This window comes from Neofelis nebulosa, chromosome 2, assembly GCF_028018385.1.
Source record: "Neofelis nebulosa isolate mNeoNeb1 chromosome 2, mNeoNeb1.pri, whole genome shotgun sequence".
NCBI classification, from domain to species: Eukaryota; Metazoa; Chordata; class Mammalia; order Carnivora; family Felidae; genus Neofelis; species Neofelis nebulosa.
Window position 1 is genome coordinate 110,581,895 of NC_080783.1, and position 16,534 is coordinate 110,598,428.

At 35.4% G+C, this 16,534-nt stretch overlaps 1 protein-coding gene across 1 annotated transcript in view; it reads right to left on the bottom strand.

The window, feature by feature from the left end:
• The window catches only part of MAP3K2 (mitogen-activated protein kinase kinase kinase 2), a 100,333-nt gene that overhangs the window by 25,574 nt on the left and 58,225 nt on the right, over positions 1–16,534 (bottom strand). Inside the window, exons 3-9 of the mRNA XM_058715625.1 lie at positions 16,023–16,141; positions 15,106–15,146; positions 13,784–13,883; positions 7,381–7,494; positions 6,909–6,996; positions 2,699–2,829; positions 1,490–1,569 (exon numbers count right to left, since the gene is read on the bottom strand). Coding sequence (XP_058571608.1) covers positions 1,490–1,569; positions 2,699–2,829; positions 6,909–6,996; positions 7,381–7,494; positions 13,784–13,883; positions 15,106–15,146; positions 16,023–16,141 — 673 coding nt within the window. The remainder of the gene's footprint in view (positions 1–1,489; positions 1,570–2,698; positions 2,830–6,908; positions 6,997–7,380; positions 7,495–13,783; positions 13,884–15,105; positions 15,147–16,022; positions 16,142–16,534) is intronic.

The window sequence follows — 16,534 nt, forward strand, 5'->3', positions numbered from 1 at the left end:
GAAAGTATGTAAATAAGACATTTAAAATATCTTTATGCAATATCAGTATCTGTAAGTATGTGTGCAAATTATACATATATATGAGGTGTGTATATATATATATATATATATATATATATATAAATGTATGAATAAAGGAGCTCACTCTGAAATGTCAACATAACTGAAAAAGAGAGACTTCTTTTTAAACACTTACTTGGTGCAGGGAGGCAAAAGCCTAGCTTTAAAAATTAACCGATAGGGGAGCCTGGGTGGCTCAGTCAGTTGAGCGACCAACTTCAGCTCAGGTCATGATCTCATGGTTTGTGAGTTTGAGCCCCGCATCAGGCTCTGTGCTGACAGCTCAGAGCCTGGAGCCTACTTCGGATTCTCTCTCTCTCTCTCTCTCTCTCTCTCTCTCTCTCTCTCTCTCTGCCCCTCCCCCATTCATGCTCTGTCTCTGTCTCAGAAATAAATAAACATAAAAAAATTTAAAAAATATATTAACCTATAGGGTATGGCAGTAAAAATGGTAAGTTTTGGAATTACAGATGTTGGCAAACACCTGTGTTTTAATCGTAGCTCTACCATTTAATCAGCAATTGCAATCTTGGCAAATCACCTTTCTGAGATTTTCCACATCTATAAAAATGAGATAATTTCCAACCCATCAATGGTGTGTACATATATTGCTTAGGACAGTGTCTTTCAAATATTAAATGCTCAATATATAGCTTCCACATTACTATTTTCCTGAATTTCTTAAATATTTCAGATATCTATCTTGAGGTAGACATGGGCACAAAGGTTTTATTTATACAGGTAAAAGAAAATTAAATGTGTATTTCCATACAGTATTCATTATTATTTTCAGAATTTGCTTCTAAAAAGAAATCCCAGAGGAGATCAAATAGGTAAAGATTTTACAGACTGTGTGCTACAGGATGACTTTGCCTGCTACATATGAACACTCTTATTGAGACCAGAAGAGAAGGAGCACTTGTAACTAAAAATCCACAGTTGCAACTTCACCCAGCTTATATTTCTGAACAGCCATTTCACACAAAAGAAATGTACACTACTTAAATTTTAAATGACAGCCAACATTCTGGGCCACAATTACCAAAAAAGTAAGTTATCTATAACCTGGTGCCAGAATGAACATAATCCTAAACAGATGAAAACAACTCAAGAAACCTCCAAAACCAAAGGTATTAATGAGAAATTTGATAGAAGTTTCACCAACATAGTTTTGTAAGTAAATGTACATTCTAAGTTTGCATTTAGCTTCAAACACAGTTTTGGCAAGCAGAAATACTGATAATATTATAATCAGGTATCATTTTACCCAATAAAGATACTGAGCCCCATGAGGTTAAGGGATTTGTTCAAACTGAAAAAATTCATTTGGCCTAAGTATGGACGAGTATCAATTACATTCCTCTGACATGCTATATATATGCATATGTACCCACATACATTAAAAAATAAAAACTACAATCCATATTACCCATCCAGAGGACTATCAAGTGATGGACAACTTCCAGAGCCAGAATTTTCAGGGCTGCTTAAAGACAATGGGTCCAGCATCTAGAAAAATAAAGAGTTCCTCCATGATTCAATGTGTACAACCAGAAGTTACTGGGTTTTTAAACAGTTTTATTGAGATATAATTCATGTAACATAAAATTCACCTATTAAAAGTGTACAATTTAATGGTTTTCAGTATACTGAGAGTTGTGCAACCCTCACCACTGTCGCAGAACACTTTCAGTACCCACAAGAAGACCCCATATCCAACAGCAGTCACCTCTCCCCAGAGTTACTAATTTTTTAATATTTTAAATGTAGTGGTCCCTTGTAGGTAGGCTACAACTTCAAAATATCCTAAGGGAAAAATATTTTCTCTATAAGATTATTAGCTAAATAAATAAAAAAGCTAAAAGATTTCACATAATTTTGCTTACTGAACACTGACTAAAGCCCCACTCAAATTGAGAATAATGACATTGTGGCTGCTACATTATTAAAACATTTACAATGTTTTAAAAAGTTGACAAACCTCAGCTTCACAAAGTTAAATATCTTTAGTTTCACTATATCTTTCTTTTCTTCTTTTTAAATTTTTTTTATGTTTATTTTTGAGAGAGACAGAGCATGAGCAGGGGAGGAACAGAGAGAAAAGGAGACACAGAATCTGAAACAGGCTCCATCCAGGCTCTGAGCTGTCAGCACAGAGCCTGACACAGGGTTTGAACTCATGAACTGTGAGATTGTGACCTGAGCTGGAAGTCAGACACTTAACTAACTGAGCCACCCAGGCACCCTTCACTATATCTTTCAAATGTTAATTAAAAATCTGAATGTCAATCCCAGGATTACAAACAAATGCATTCATTTATTTATGGATGGGCAAAATAAGAAAACCAGCTTTATTCCAGCTTTGTTTATACATGAATGCACACAGGCACATGTAAGTTAGTGGGCATTATCCTATATTCTTTTACTATTTTGTTCACTTAAGGAAGACATGGGAGAAGAGGTCTCTCCCTCCCTCTCTGTCTCTCCCTCTCTCTCTGTCTCTCTCTCTCTCTTTCTCACACACACACACACACACACACACACACACACACACACACACACGATACCTGCCAAACCACACAAATCCTGACAACATCCCTTTAAGTGAAATGACAAACCACATCCAACTTTTGCTTACTTGGTCCATGCTCTCTGGAATGAATTCTCCTTCACTGTTGATACTGGTGAATGACCCATTCCGGGCAACCTGGTGTAATTCATCTGGAATGTATCCTGGGGGAGGGGAGCTTCTATCCCTACTAGTGGGACCTCAAAGGAAAAAAAGTTACATGATTTTATAAATATCAACTGGGAACTAATTTTTGTTTCAATTAAATATAAATACAGGATTTCAGTAACTACTGAAATCCAGTTTTTAAAACTTACAAGAACATTCATTTCTATAAATCTTCAAATGTTTTATACCTTTCTAAACTCCCACCCTATTATAATTATTAACCTCACTGTAATATTCATTTATTCTTATTAGATGGTATGTTCTTCTAACTGCTGACAACTGCGCTATGGGGCTGATAATAAAGATTTTTAGATGCCATTGCTTCTGAACTTCCAAGGGTCACTTGTACCTAGATATATGTTACCCTTTAACATAACTTATGGAAGGCATCATAATGTCGTGGAAAGAATGTGGACTTTATACCTCAGTTTAAAATCTCAGTTCTAGTTATTTACCAACTGTATTGTCTTTGGTAAAATTATCCAACCCCCACAAACCTGGTTCCTCATCTGTCAACATAAGACTAAATCCCTCCTCTCTTAGGGAACAGACTGGTGGTTGCCATAGGGGAGGTGGGCAGAGGGATGGGTGAAATAGGTGAAGAGGGTCAAGAGTACACTTATCTTCATGAGCACTAAGAAACACAGAGAACTGCTGAATGTTAATTATACTTGAATTTTAAAAATAGGTTAAAGAACTGAATAAAGCCAGCACTTAAGGTAAACAAAGAAAAAAAAAAAAAGACAAAATCCCTCCTCTGCAAGGGTGTTGTAATGATAAAATTATTCACACTGAGTATGTGCTAGGCACATCTGGTTCCATAATGTTCTTTCCATTCCCTCTCCTTAATTTTTAAAACCCTAAAGTGAGATTACTTCTTAAGTCACTTAGGCCATATTATTTTCAAATTAGAATCCTGAATTTTATTCTCAGGTACTTTAAAATTAGGTTTTATCACAAGCCATATTCCTGGCATTTAAATTTCTTCATAATTCAGAAAAGCAGAAAATCTAATATATCATTTCTTATGAGACAATAATCCATTTTATTTTTACCTGGTTTTATAGAAATAATGCTATGTTTATTAACACAGCTCTCTTTTCCTCCAAATATTCTGAAATTAAACTATTAAAAAAAAAGATATGGGGAGGTCATGTGGGCATTTAAGTTTTGGTCAGATTGAAAGCAAAAGGCTTTGCCTTATAAAAAGGGGTCACTGTAAGTATATGCTAGCATTTGTGAGCAAGGAGATAGGGAGAAAAAGAACAAAGTGATTACCAAAAGATTTGAACAGAACAGATAACTCTCTGCTTGACTCTAAAATAATCAGCAACTGAACTTTGAGCCAAGGGTTATTTAGGCTTTGTAATAGGTACAATGACATTATCCCTAATATTTTTACTCCTTCCATATACTCTTGTTTATAAAAGATCAATATACTCATTACTAAAAGGAGATAGGGAAGAAAAAAATGCTATGAAAGTCTCTTCATCTCCTTACTAGATAATTCATTTTTCTTTTTATTTATTTATTTTTATTAAAGTCTACTTGACACACAATGTTGTAACAGTTTCAGGTGTACAACATAATGATCTGACAGTTCTCATGCTCACCACTCTAAGTATAGTCAGTATCTGTCACCATATATTATTACAATATTATTGACTATATTCTCCATACTGGGCTTTTCATCTCCATGACTTATCTATTTTATAACTGCAAGTTTGTGCCTCTTAATCCCCTTCACCTATTTGGCCACCCTCCCAATCCCCTGACAATCACCAGTTTGTTCTCTGTATTTAAGAGTCTGGTTTTTTGTTTATTCATTTGCTCTGCTTTTCAGATTCTACATATAAATGAAATCATATGGTATCTTTCTCTAAGTTATTTCACTTAACATAACACCCTCTAGGTCCACTGTGTTCTCACAAATGGCGTGATCTCATTCTTTTTGGTGGCTGAGTAATACAGCACTCTATATATACATATCCACATCTTCTTTATCCTTTATCTATCCATGGACACTTAGGTTGCAGCCATATCTTGGCTTTGTAAATACTAGTATAATAAACACAGGGATGCATATATTGTTTTGAATTAGCTTTTCTTCAAATTTCTTTGAATTTCATTTTACCAGCAGACACTGAAAAGATGCTCAACATCACTCATGACCAGGGAAATGAAAATCAAACCATGATGACATACTACCTTATACCTGTCAGAATGGCTAAATCAACAACCTAAGAAACAAGAGGTATTGATGAGGATGTGGAGAAAAAGGAACCCTCATCAACTGTCAGTGGAAATGTAAATTGATACCTTGGAAACAGTATGGAGGTCCAGCAAAAAAATTAAAAACAGAACTACCATATGACCCAGTAATTCCACTACTGGGTATTTATACCCAAAGAAAACCCTTTTTTCTTAACTTTTATTGGTAATGGGTATGCCAACACACTCTTGGTTGAGACCTCCACACTAGAATATACTCATCCCAAAGGTAGTTTTTCCTCTAGCTATCTTTTATGAAAATAATTAAAGAGAATAATTATCAATAAATAAGGAAAAAAGATGGTGGTCATATCTATCAAAGCTATTCTAGGTTTAAAGAGGTACCAATAAAAACGAACAATTTTCTACATTATAATTTCCAGCTTCTTCTTATGCTAGCACTGAACTCAAATAAGAATATTTACTAGGAGGACAAGATTGAGGTACTCAGTAGAGTTTTAATTCAAAATGAACTTAAAATGTTAATTTAAGTAGAGCATTCAGCTTGTTCTAATGCAACTACAGTGACTGGCAATTTTTACTTTAAAATGATACATACTGTAATGTGATAAGAAAAGGGAATGAAGAAAGAAATGTAGGTTTAATAACAGTCATGTTTTCTAGTTTGAAAAGCAAAATGTTCTTTAAAAGTGTTTTCTCAACCTATTGCCACAAGAATCCCATGATTTAAAGATGAGAAGAACATTATTGGTCTCAAGTTAGAGAGATGGAATCTGAATTCAGGTATTCCTAATGTTCCTTCACCCAAATTCTAAACCATATAAAAATATATCTGAATAAAGATAAACAATTTCTATTTTGCTTGTATATCATCGCTGCTGCTCACATTTCCAGCATTTCTGAAACCAAAAGTAGGACTTATGTAAGACAGATACTTAGAAGGAAGTAGTTAAGTAGCTTCTTCTGGGGGGCCAAAACAAAAGATCACTAACGGATATATGGGGGTTGGCCCATATGCCAATTTAATCTCTTCTTGTGTTATTAACGATCCTTTTCTGTTACCAGTCTTGGAGTCCCAACCATATCTCTCATTTTGTCCCACCCTCCTGCTTCCTCCCTCTCCATTCATCTGTTTCACTTCCTCCTCTACTTTTCCCTTTCAAGTCCATACCTCACATATGTTTTCATGTTGTCACATTCACTGCCCTGTTAAAATATATTTATACCAGTGGTTTTTGAGCAATGTAATGCTTTTATCATATAAAAATGCAGATTATTAATGTTTTATGCTACCTGAAGGAGATCCACAGAACTGGGGAGTTCAGAGCACCTCTGCCTCACCCTTGCCTCTCTAATAGGCCTCCTTCAAACAGCACACGGGATCCATTCTGCTTTGTACCACAAGCTTAATTTTAATAGTCTATTATTAATGATGAATAATGAATACTAAAAAAAAAAACAATCTGGAAACTCTTAGCACTGCATTTGATCGTACTGCAATAACTAAAACTTAGAAAAAGGCTTATGAACTTAGTCCATCCATTAATTTTAATATATTGGAATTACTTCTTTTAATTTCTTCTCTCTCGTTATTTTTATAATTAAAATAACTAGAGGTTTTATTTAAATTTGTTAAATATTAAAATATCCTAAGTATATAAAGAAAAAATATTTAAGCTTGAGATTGCTAATCTTACAACACTTGATGTAACTTTTGAAGGGACATAAGAAACTAGAACACAGGTACCTGGGAAAAATTACAGAGTACAGGGACAGGCTGCTATTTATCAGGGTTATGTTTAGGTGCTGGCCTACATTAAAGGATGAAGAAGAAACTGAGAAATTGTCCATTTTATGGTTCGGACACTATCATTCTTACCTATTATAGAAAGCCGTTTTTTTCTCTCTGCTCCAAATACTGTGTTATCCAAATCTTCTAGTGATGGCAATGGTTCTAAATTAGCAGCCTATAAGGAAAGGGGATGATTAATACTATTCTTCCCCTTTTGGGGCTTTAAACAGAATCCTTCCCCCCACCAAATACAACCTAGATATTCTACACTGTTTGTAGGTCTTATCAAATCTATTCTTTGAAACTTTATTTCCAGCATAAATTTTCCCAAGTTCTCAGTACTTCTATTAGTTCCATATGTACAGTATATTATACTTACTTATAATTTTGGCTACATGGTTTTGAGGAGCAAGGATATAAAACTATAGCAATTACATTATGTAAGTTTACATCATTTCATTATATTGAAAATATATCAATGATTATAGAATGTAACTATGTTTCATATTTCACAGGCACAAATCCTATAATCCTTACTGAAAGATGTCTCGATGCGTACCTGTGTACTTCCGTTTATTACAAGTAATATCTTGAGGCTCTTCATATGAATACTACGATCCAGCAGCTCCACAGCTTTGTCCAAGTCATCTTGGGTAGTTAATGGAATTACCAACTGAACAGAAGGGAACATAATGAATCATGCAACCATCTCACTGGGTGAAGTCCTTTCAGGACCATCTTCATTACTATGGAATTATAAATTTCAAAATACCCTGGCTCTTTGTCAGTATAATGAAATTCTGAATGAATAGATGTATCTAAATTGTTTCACTCTTCCCATCCTGCCACCACTAAAATCATAAGACTGAATATGGACAAAAAATTTTTTTGCTTTAATCATCATTAAATTCTTCTAAAAAACATATTTAAAGGTTAAAGATTAATTTTCTAGGATATTTCCATAATGTTGCAAAATGTATAGTATCTTTACCCCAAAACAGCATTAAGGAGCACACACAAAAACTACATACAATACTATCCTTCATCTGCATTGATGAAACTCTCAGGTTTTTCTCTATAGTCATACTACCACGGATTTGCATTCTCCAGATTTGCATACCTACAGTGAGTATCACCATCCCAAATACAATGAGCATCTGTAGCAGCTGCCATGGAGGGTCCACTAACAATGTACCTGCAATCTACAGTCCACCTCGGGCTCCCTCTGATCCTGGTGACTACACCAGCAATAAATCAGCTAAATGGGTCAGCCATCCATAGTAAACTCTAAATGTGGAAATCTGCTTTCATTAGCAGATTGGATCCTCTTATGGATCAGACATTATAAAGGACAAAAAGCCTCTGAAAGGTCTATGAGAAAGCATGATTCACACACCTTAAGAAAATCAAATACTCTTTTCTTTTTTTAAAAAAATGTAAACTGGGGCGCCTGGGTGGCTCAGTCGGTTGAGCGGCCGACTTCGGCTCAGGTCACGATCTCACGGTCCGTGAGTTCGAGCCCTGCGTTGGGCTCTGGGCTGATGGCTCAGAGCCTGGAGCCTGCTTCCGATTCTGTGTCTCCCTCTCTCTCTGACCCTCCCCCGTTCATGCTCTGTCTCTCTCTGTCTCAAAAATAAATAAATGTTTAAAAAAAAAAAATTTAAAAAAAAATGTAAACTTAATCGCTTAGGACAACTGTCAATAATCTTCAAAGTATATTCCATTTCACTGAAAGGACAGAATAAAAATAAATGAACCTATTGCACACTTGTTACCTTGCTCTAATTAAGTACAGTATAGAAACCATTCAAATGTAAAGGCCTAGTTAGTTTGGGGTCCTCTACAGTATGAATGCCTTGAGGACAGAGGCACTAATAACTGACACAGAGAATGCATGGCAACTACTTGGTAAATACTGTTTAATGCATATCATATGGCAAAAGCATCATCTGTACCCAAACCCACAAGCTGACATGGTGTGCACTCTCTGCAGATTTCTTCATGGAAAAAAGCCATTGTTTTAATAAAGGCTTCCAAACACAAATAATGTGGATTCCAGACTAACGTGATTTCCACCGTACAATCCGCTTAAATTTACTTAATAGGTACTTGAAATTATATTCCCAATATCTGTTTGTAGCTACTTTAGTAGTTTTGTACTATTCCAACTTACCTACTATAACCAGGCATTTTTTTCCTCTATGAGAATTTTTTTTTCTAATAAAAAAAGAATATTAACTGTTTGGTATCACAGAATAAGCATAAATGAAAAAGAATATCCTTTTATTTTCCTATTGATTATGAACCATATTGGTACATCTTGTTCCTATCTTTTGTATTCTTTTTAATTATATTTTAAGCACTAGAAAACATTTTAAAGCAAAGATGATTTTTTTTTCCAGTTTTTCATTTGAGGGGAAAACCTGAATATTTACTTTTACTATACATTTATTGATAATTGGATCGCTTACTTCTCCAAGACACTGTTGCTTCTGGGGAGAAAAGACACTAGTTTAAATCACAATAACAAAATATTAACATAAATGATTTTGTTGTTCTTCAGTTTACTAATGTGAAATCTGGGCATTGTGGAGGAGTATATATATATATTGGCAGCTTGGGCTACTGCCTATGGTTCTCATGTGATCCCTTGTATGTTCTAAAGTCACCTATTACCAATTTTAAAATGAGGACTAAGAGTTAATAACAAATCCCAGCTTATCTAAATTATATTAAATACATTACACAATGTTTTCCTGCTTAGTGAATTCATTTCAGCCTCAGTCATGAAATCTACTTCCCTCTGTCTTAATACTGATACATCAGTTGTGGGTTAATGTAAATCCTTCCCAAAAACTCAAAATTAGGTCCTGAAGCCCATGCAATAGAACCTAAATTTAAAAGAAGTGATTTATTTGCCTGACTTTGCACAGTGACACATGATAATAGTCCATAGAAAGGTTTTCTTCCTCTAACCATCTAAAATGGGAAAGATCTGGGGCACATGGGTGGCTCAGCTGGTTAAGCTTCCGCCTCTTGATTTCAACTCAGATCATGATCTCATGGTTTGTTCAAGATCGAGCCCCTCATCAGGCTCTGCACTGGCAGTGCACAGCCTGCTTGGGATTCTCTCTCTACTCTCTCTTTCTGCCCCTCCACAGCACTTTCTCAAAATAAACACTTAAAAAAGAGAGAGAGAAAGATCTTAGAAAATCCACTTTCCTTGCCTGCACACCTTCACATCTATCTCCCGTGGCAATACACACACACACACACACACACACACACACACACACACACATATGACAACACACATGCTTGACACTATTAGATAAAGAGGAGCCCAACTAACAGAGCCAACCAATCACAGCTTAAATCTCATTGTTTTGAGTCTGGCAAACTAGAAGTTTACAGAATAATGGTTCTTTTAGAACACAGGGATTTATACTAGAAAAAAAATATCTATAGAACTGGAATAACAAGCAGTATAAATGACTTTTTTGCTTGTCCATACGTCCACAAAACTAATAGACCTTATAAGCTTTTCCCTAGTACCCTCAGTATTGAGGGGCATGCATTGGGTTTGTCATGATGTGAATCAGGACATGGTTAACTCATAGAATCACAGTCTCAAAAGAATCTCTTAGTTGTGAGAAATTTTAAACAACGTGATCTTACCCTACTTAATGTCTCTTCTACCACATTCCTGCCAAGAGGCCACCCAGATATAATGGCAGAACCACTCACAGAAATCCTCAGAAAGCATGAGAAAAAGAAACTGAAAATGGGAGAAATTTTCCAACTTTTAGAAAAAGGGAAAAGGTTCTTGAAACTACAGGTTAGCTTGGTGTCAATCCTTAAGAAAACTCTAGAAAAAATTATATAAACAAATTGGAGAACTCAGGGGGATTTAACAGCAATTCTAGGACCTAGAACAGGTACAATATGAGCCAATTATGTCAAACTGACCTCATTTTTCTTGATATACCTACTAGACTGCTAGACCAAGACAATATTGTAGACTTAATGTATCTTGGCATTTGAAAGCTTTCCATCATACAATTTTAGTTCAAACAAAAACAAAGGTATATCAGGATTCCCCTAAAATCAAAAACAAAGATATATCTGGATTCCCCTAAAATCATACCACGAAATAAAGACTCAAGTTCAAGCCTTTGTATGTGGGAAAATGTACCAGGAAACACTGGTACAGAGGAATGGGGAAGACAGGAAAGGGGCCTATAAAGGATGTGTTATCCAGCAAGTTACCATTGTTGTTAAGTGGAACCTACCTATCCCCACCTCCCACACCATCCTTGAGTCTCATTCTCCCATCACCCCCTGGTACCCCTATCTGTATTTCTGCCTAGACCCTATGGCTGTACCTCTAAAAAGCCCTCAGACTGGCAGGTGGAAATCAGGCTGGCACAAAGAGAAATAGTAAGTGCCAAGACAGGGCCAGGCAACAAGAGGTGTTCGTGGCTAAATGAAAACCCAAAAATTATTAAAAAATAAAATATTAAGGTATTACTATAGTATGATACTCATCACTTTGTTCAGGGATACTACTTGTTTGAATATGGATTTTTGCTTTCTCAAAATATGTTCTGCATTCAGTTGTAAGTGGTTTCTTTAGACAAACTACATTAACATAGTTTTTGTTTTAAATTAATAATGACTCATTTGAAAATCTAGTATTTTCAAATATTTTTTTTTGCTCAATGTTTTAACATTTGCAAAGCACTTTTACATGTTCTCTCAAGTTAATTTTTAGTAAGCTCTCCACCATTACTCCATTCGCACTAGCACTTTCCTATTCCTGAAACATAACTAGTCTTTTCCATCTTAGGATCTCTGTAGGTATGCTTCTCAATGGCTCTCTACCAAGAATGTTCTTGCCCTCAAACTTTTTGCAAGTTTGGCTTTTCATACTTCAAGTGACAGTAATTAAATATTACCACCTTAGTTCTTCCTTAGTACCATCTAAACAGAACAGGTACTGCCTGCCCTTGCCTTCATTGTTTTCCATGATATTTTATGCCTGTCCTTCAGAGAACTTAATATATTTGAACAACTCATTATTTAGTTGTCTGCTTCTACCACAAACACAAGCCTATAAACTCCATGAAGCACTGCAATTCATGAATCATGGCATTATGCCTGGCAAATTCAGCAAGTATTTTCTGAGAAAACAACAAATTAACCAATTAAATTGTCCCTGAAATTTTTAAGATTCAAGATCTTGAGATTGCATAGGATCTTAAAGAAACCTCAGGGATTATCTAATCCAATCTGAATTTTAAGAAGGTTCAAAGGGGGGCGCCTGGGTGGCGCAGTCGGTTGAGCGTCCGACTTCAGCCAGGTCACGATCTCGCGGTCCGTGAGTTCGAGCCCCGCGTCAGGCTCTGGGCTGATGGCTCGGAGCCTGGAGCCTGTTTCCGATTCTGTGTCTCCCTCTCTCTCTGCCCCTGCCCCGTTCATGCTCTGTCTCTCTCTGTCCCAAAAAAAATAAATAAAAAACGTTGAAAAAAAAAAAAAAAAATTTAAAAAAAAAAAAAAAAAGAAGGTTCAAAGGGGGATTTTCCAGGGGCGCCTGGATGGTTCAGTCAGTTAAGTGTCCAACTTCGGCTCAGGTCGTGATCTCACAGTTCACGGGTTTGAGCCCTGCATCGGGCTCTGTGCTGACAGCTCAGAGCCTGGATGGAGCCTGCTTCACATTCTTTGTCTCCCTCTCTTTCTGCCTTCCCCTGCTTGTGCTCTGTCTCTCTGTCTCTCTCTCTCAAAAATAAATAAACATTAAAAAAAGGGGGGTGGTCCAGAACATAGAACTCCTCAGTGCCAGATGAAGCCCTTAAAACCACATGTACTGACACACAAACATAATGATCTAATCATGTCCTAAGCAACTTGAAAATAATCCTTTAAAGTTTTAGCTAAACTGTCTGACTACCAAAGCCCTATTGTCTATACACCCAAATGTAGAGTATGAGAAAAAAAGACAGTTCATCAAAAAGTAGAGTGTACACATTTTCCAAAGAAGACATCCAGATGGCAAACAGACACATGAAAAGATACTCAACATCGCTCTTCATCAGGAAAAGGCAAACCAAAACCACAATGAGATACCACCTCAAACCTGTCAGAATGGCTAAAATTAACAACTCAGGAAACAACAAATGTTGGCGAGGATGTGGAGAAAGAGGAACCCTATTGCACTGTTGGTGGGAATGCAAATTGTTACAGCCACTCTGGAAAAGTGTGGAGGTTCCTCAAAAAATTAAAAACAGAACTACCCTACAACCCAACAATTGCACTACTAGGAATTTATCTAAAAGATACAAAAATGTTGACTTGAGGGGGCACATGTACCTCAATGTTTATAGCTATTCCACTCATTGTGGAATTTGAGAAAATTTAACAATGAACATAGGGGAAGAGAAGGAAAAAGAAGATAAAAATAGGAGAGGGACACAAACCATAAGAGACTTAAATACAGAGAACAAACTGAGCGTTGGGAGGAGTGGGTTAAATGGGTGATGGGGGCATTAAGGAAGGCACTCTTCAGGATTAAGCACTGGGTGTCATATGTAAGAGATGAATCACTGAATTCTACTACTCCTGAAGCCAACACTATACTGTATGTTAACTTGAGGATAATTAAAAAAAAAAAAAGTACACAGAGTGAAAATAAAACATAAATAAGCAGCAAACTTCTAAGTAATATGTATGTTTCCTCCCTCAATATGTTCTCATTCAATTACTTGCACAGTAGTGTCTTTAAATCTTTCCACAATGGAAAACACACAGTTCAGTTAGTTAAAATTTACAAATTTACGTGTTTTGTTTCTCTAGCATACCATATCCTTATCAACTTCTAAATAAATATTCCTAAAACAATCTCTTAAATGAACATACTACTTTCCAAAATAAGAGCTATTGAAAGTTAAACTGTACATGTTTACCTCATTGTTGGTATAATGGAGATCCATAGACTGTCCAAAGGCAGTTTTAGCCTTAGATCTCAGATCTTCCAGTTTAACTGGTCTGGGGAACTGAAGGATTCTATGTGGACAGAATTTTAAGATTATTAAAGAGCAGCTGTAAAATGTTCACTGAAAAAAGTGATTAAAATTAAACTATGTGATATGGAATGCAACAAAACTATTAAAAGAATAAAGTTGTTTGTTCTTTGGAGATTCAAATTTTGATTTCTGTACCTTTATCAACTCAAAATTTCTGAGGACCTATATATCATGTAAGCATATCCCCAAAATAAGTATTTTTATAAAATTAAAAATTTTTAATTCTAGTATTTTCTTCCTATGTCTCAAAAGATTAGCCTATGCTGACCCTGGGAGCAAGCACCTAAGCTTGGAAATTACTATATTAGACTGGAGTATGCGGGAGGGACCATGTTTGTTCTGCTCACTTTATTCCTTTATGGTCCAATACTTACAGTACTTAATAAATAATGCTCAATGAATGGAAAGAATTGAGAAAATATCCATAAAAGAATAATAGGAAAAAAAGCACGTTGGACAAGTGGATGGTATATGTGGTATATCCAATTTTGTTGACATCTCTGTATAAAACATTTTTACATCTTCAGGTTATATGACTCATGAGCCTATTTAAAGCCCTTAAAATGGATGCTTTTTCACTAACTGGATTTAATGAGACACCAATAACAGAAGTGAAATCCCATCTTCTCTATCTCCTATTAGGCCTTGTTAACAATTTTGTTGTCAACCACCACCACCACCACCACCTCTACCACTGCACTAAGATACAGATACCCAATGGAAGGCTAGGCTTATCCCTCTGCTAATTAATTTACAGCCACCATTCCAATCATCTTCCTCAATGTTACTAATCAAATATATGTCATATGACTGAGGTCTCTTGAGAATAATCAAAATTATGAATGTTAAATCCATGTACATAAGCTTTATATAATATCTGAAGGGACAATACAATTATGATAAGGAGAAATATACTTGATTTCCACTGAGTAAAAATAAAAGGAAATAGTAATATTTAAAGGCTGTATTATCCAAGATTTTTTTATTTCCTAAAATAAAAACATTAATAATTGTTACTAAACTTTAGCCTAAATTTTGACACTCTATTATAAGTCTAAGTACATGTTACACATTACCAAAGGACTATTCCATTCTCAATTTGTAAGCCATCAACTTTCACTAAAGTCCAGAAAAAACTTTTAATGGTTTTATGACTTATTTGATTAAATCAATAAACTGGCATATAATGTTTCTTTGCTTACCTTTTCTCCCCTCTGTGTTCAAATTTGACTCGCACATCATTCTGTAATGAAATGATAAATCATTTCAGAGATCAGATAAAATTTCTACAATTTCTAGATAGTTTTTTCTTAGTCACTCATTTTTTTTTCCCCTTAGTCACTCATTTAAAAAAAAAAAGCAGGGGGAAAGGAGGTTTCATTTTCAGTGTGAACTCCAATCAATTCATAATGTCTGTCAAAGAGCTGAGTTGAGAACTGTGCTGCTGACTCTGGGCTGAAAGCAAAGAGCACCAAAATCTCTTAGTGATCATGCCTATGAGACCCTTGCTAAACCTATGAGAGGGAAATACAGAACATTGGATTCCCACTTTTCGTGTTGGACATCTCAAACAAATTTGAGTTACAAAAATCAAAATGATGCTCATTTGTAAACAGAACAGACTATTTTAAATAAAAACAATTTGTTTATCTTAAGTGCTTTAAGAATGGATGAAATATCAGTATTAGAGGGCAGTTACTACATTCAATGAAAACTCTACCATTTTTAAAAACGCACACCCATTAGGAAAAATGTATGACAAAAAATATTTGATTCAAAAATGTAAAAGACAAACACTTTAAACAAACCCTCTATAAGATTAGGATATTCAAGGCAAATAATTCATACAATAAAAATATGTGTTCATTGGGGCGCCTGGGTGGCGCAGTCGGTTAAGCGTCCGACTTCAGCCAGGTCACGATCTCGCGGTCCGTGAGTTTGAGCCCCGCGTCAGGCTCTGGGCTGATGGCTCGGAGCCTGGAGCCTGTTTCCGATTCTGTGTCTCCCTCTCTCTCTGCCCCTCCCCCGTTCATGCTCTGTCTCTCTCTGTCCCAAAAATAAATAAAAAACGTTGAAAAAAAAAAATTAAAAAAAAAAAAATATGCGTTTATTAGAATACCTGCTTTTTTGGTGATGACGATTTTGTTTTTCTGGTTTCCTGTAAAGATAATGCTGGTCTACTGGCTTTATGAAGAACAGCCAAATCTTGCATGATTGAGTTCAAAGCTTGCTGATCATCTAGGTATTTTTAAAATAATAGATGCAAAGAATCATAATTTCAATATGTATTTATCATAGACATCAAACACAAATTTGATCATGAAATTTAATGCAAAATGCGTTAATTTAACACAAAAATGCATCTAGAACATTTTCAATACCTATACTTCTATTATTTTGGTGAAATAAAATTTCCATTATTTAAAAACTGAATACAAGTAACATTAAAACTGCACTAGACTCAAGCACTAGCATCATACTAGATGTTTACACATGAGACATTTATAGGCAAGATAAACTCATTCTGATTCTTCTAATAATGTAACATCCTAGTGTATGGGTGAAAACAGCCCCATCATGACAAATTACTTTCTGTGATTCCTAAATAAAACATCAATAGAATAGCTAAAA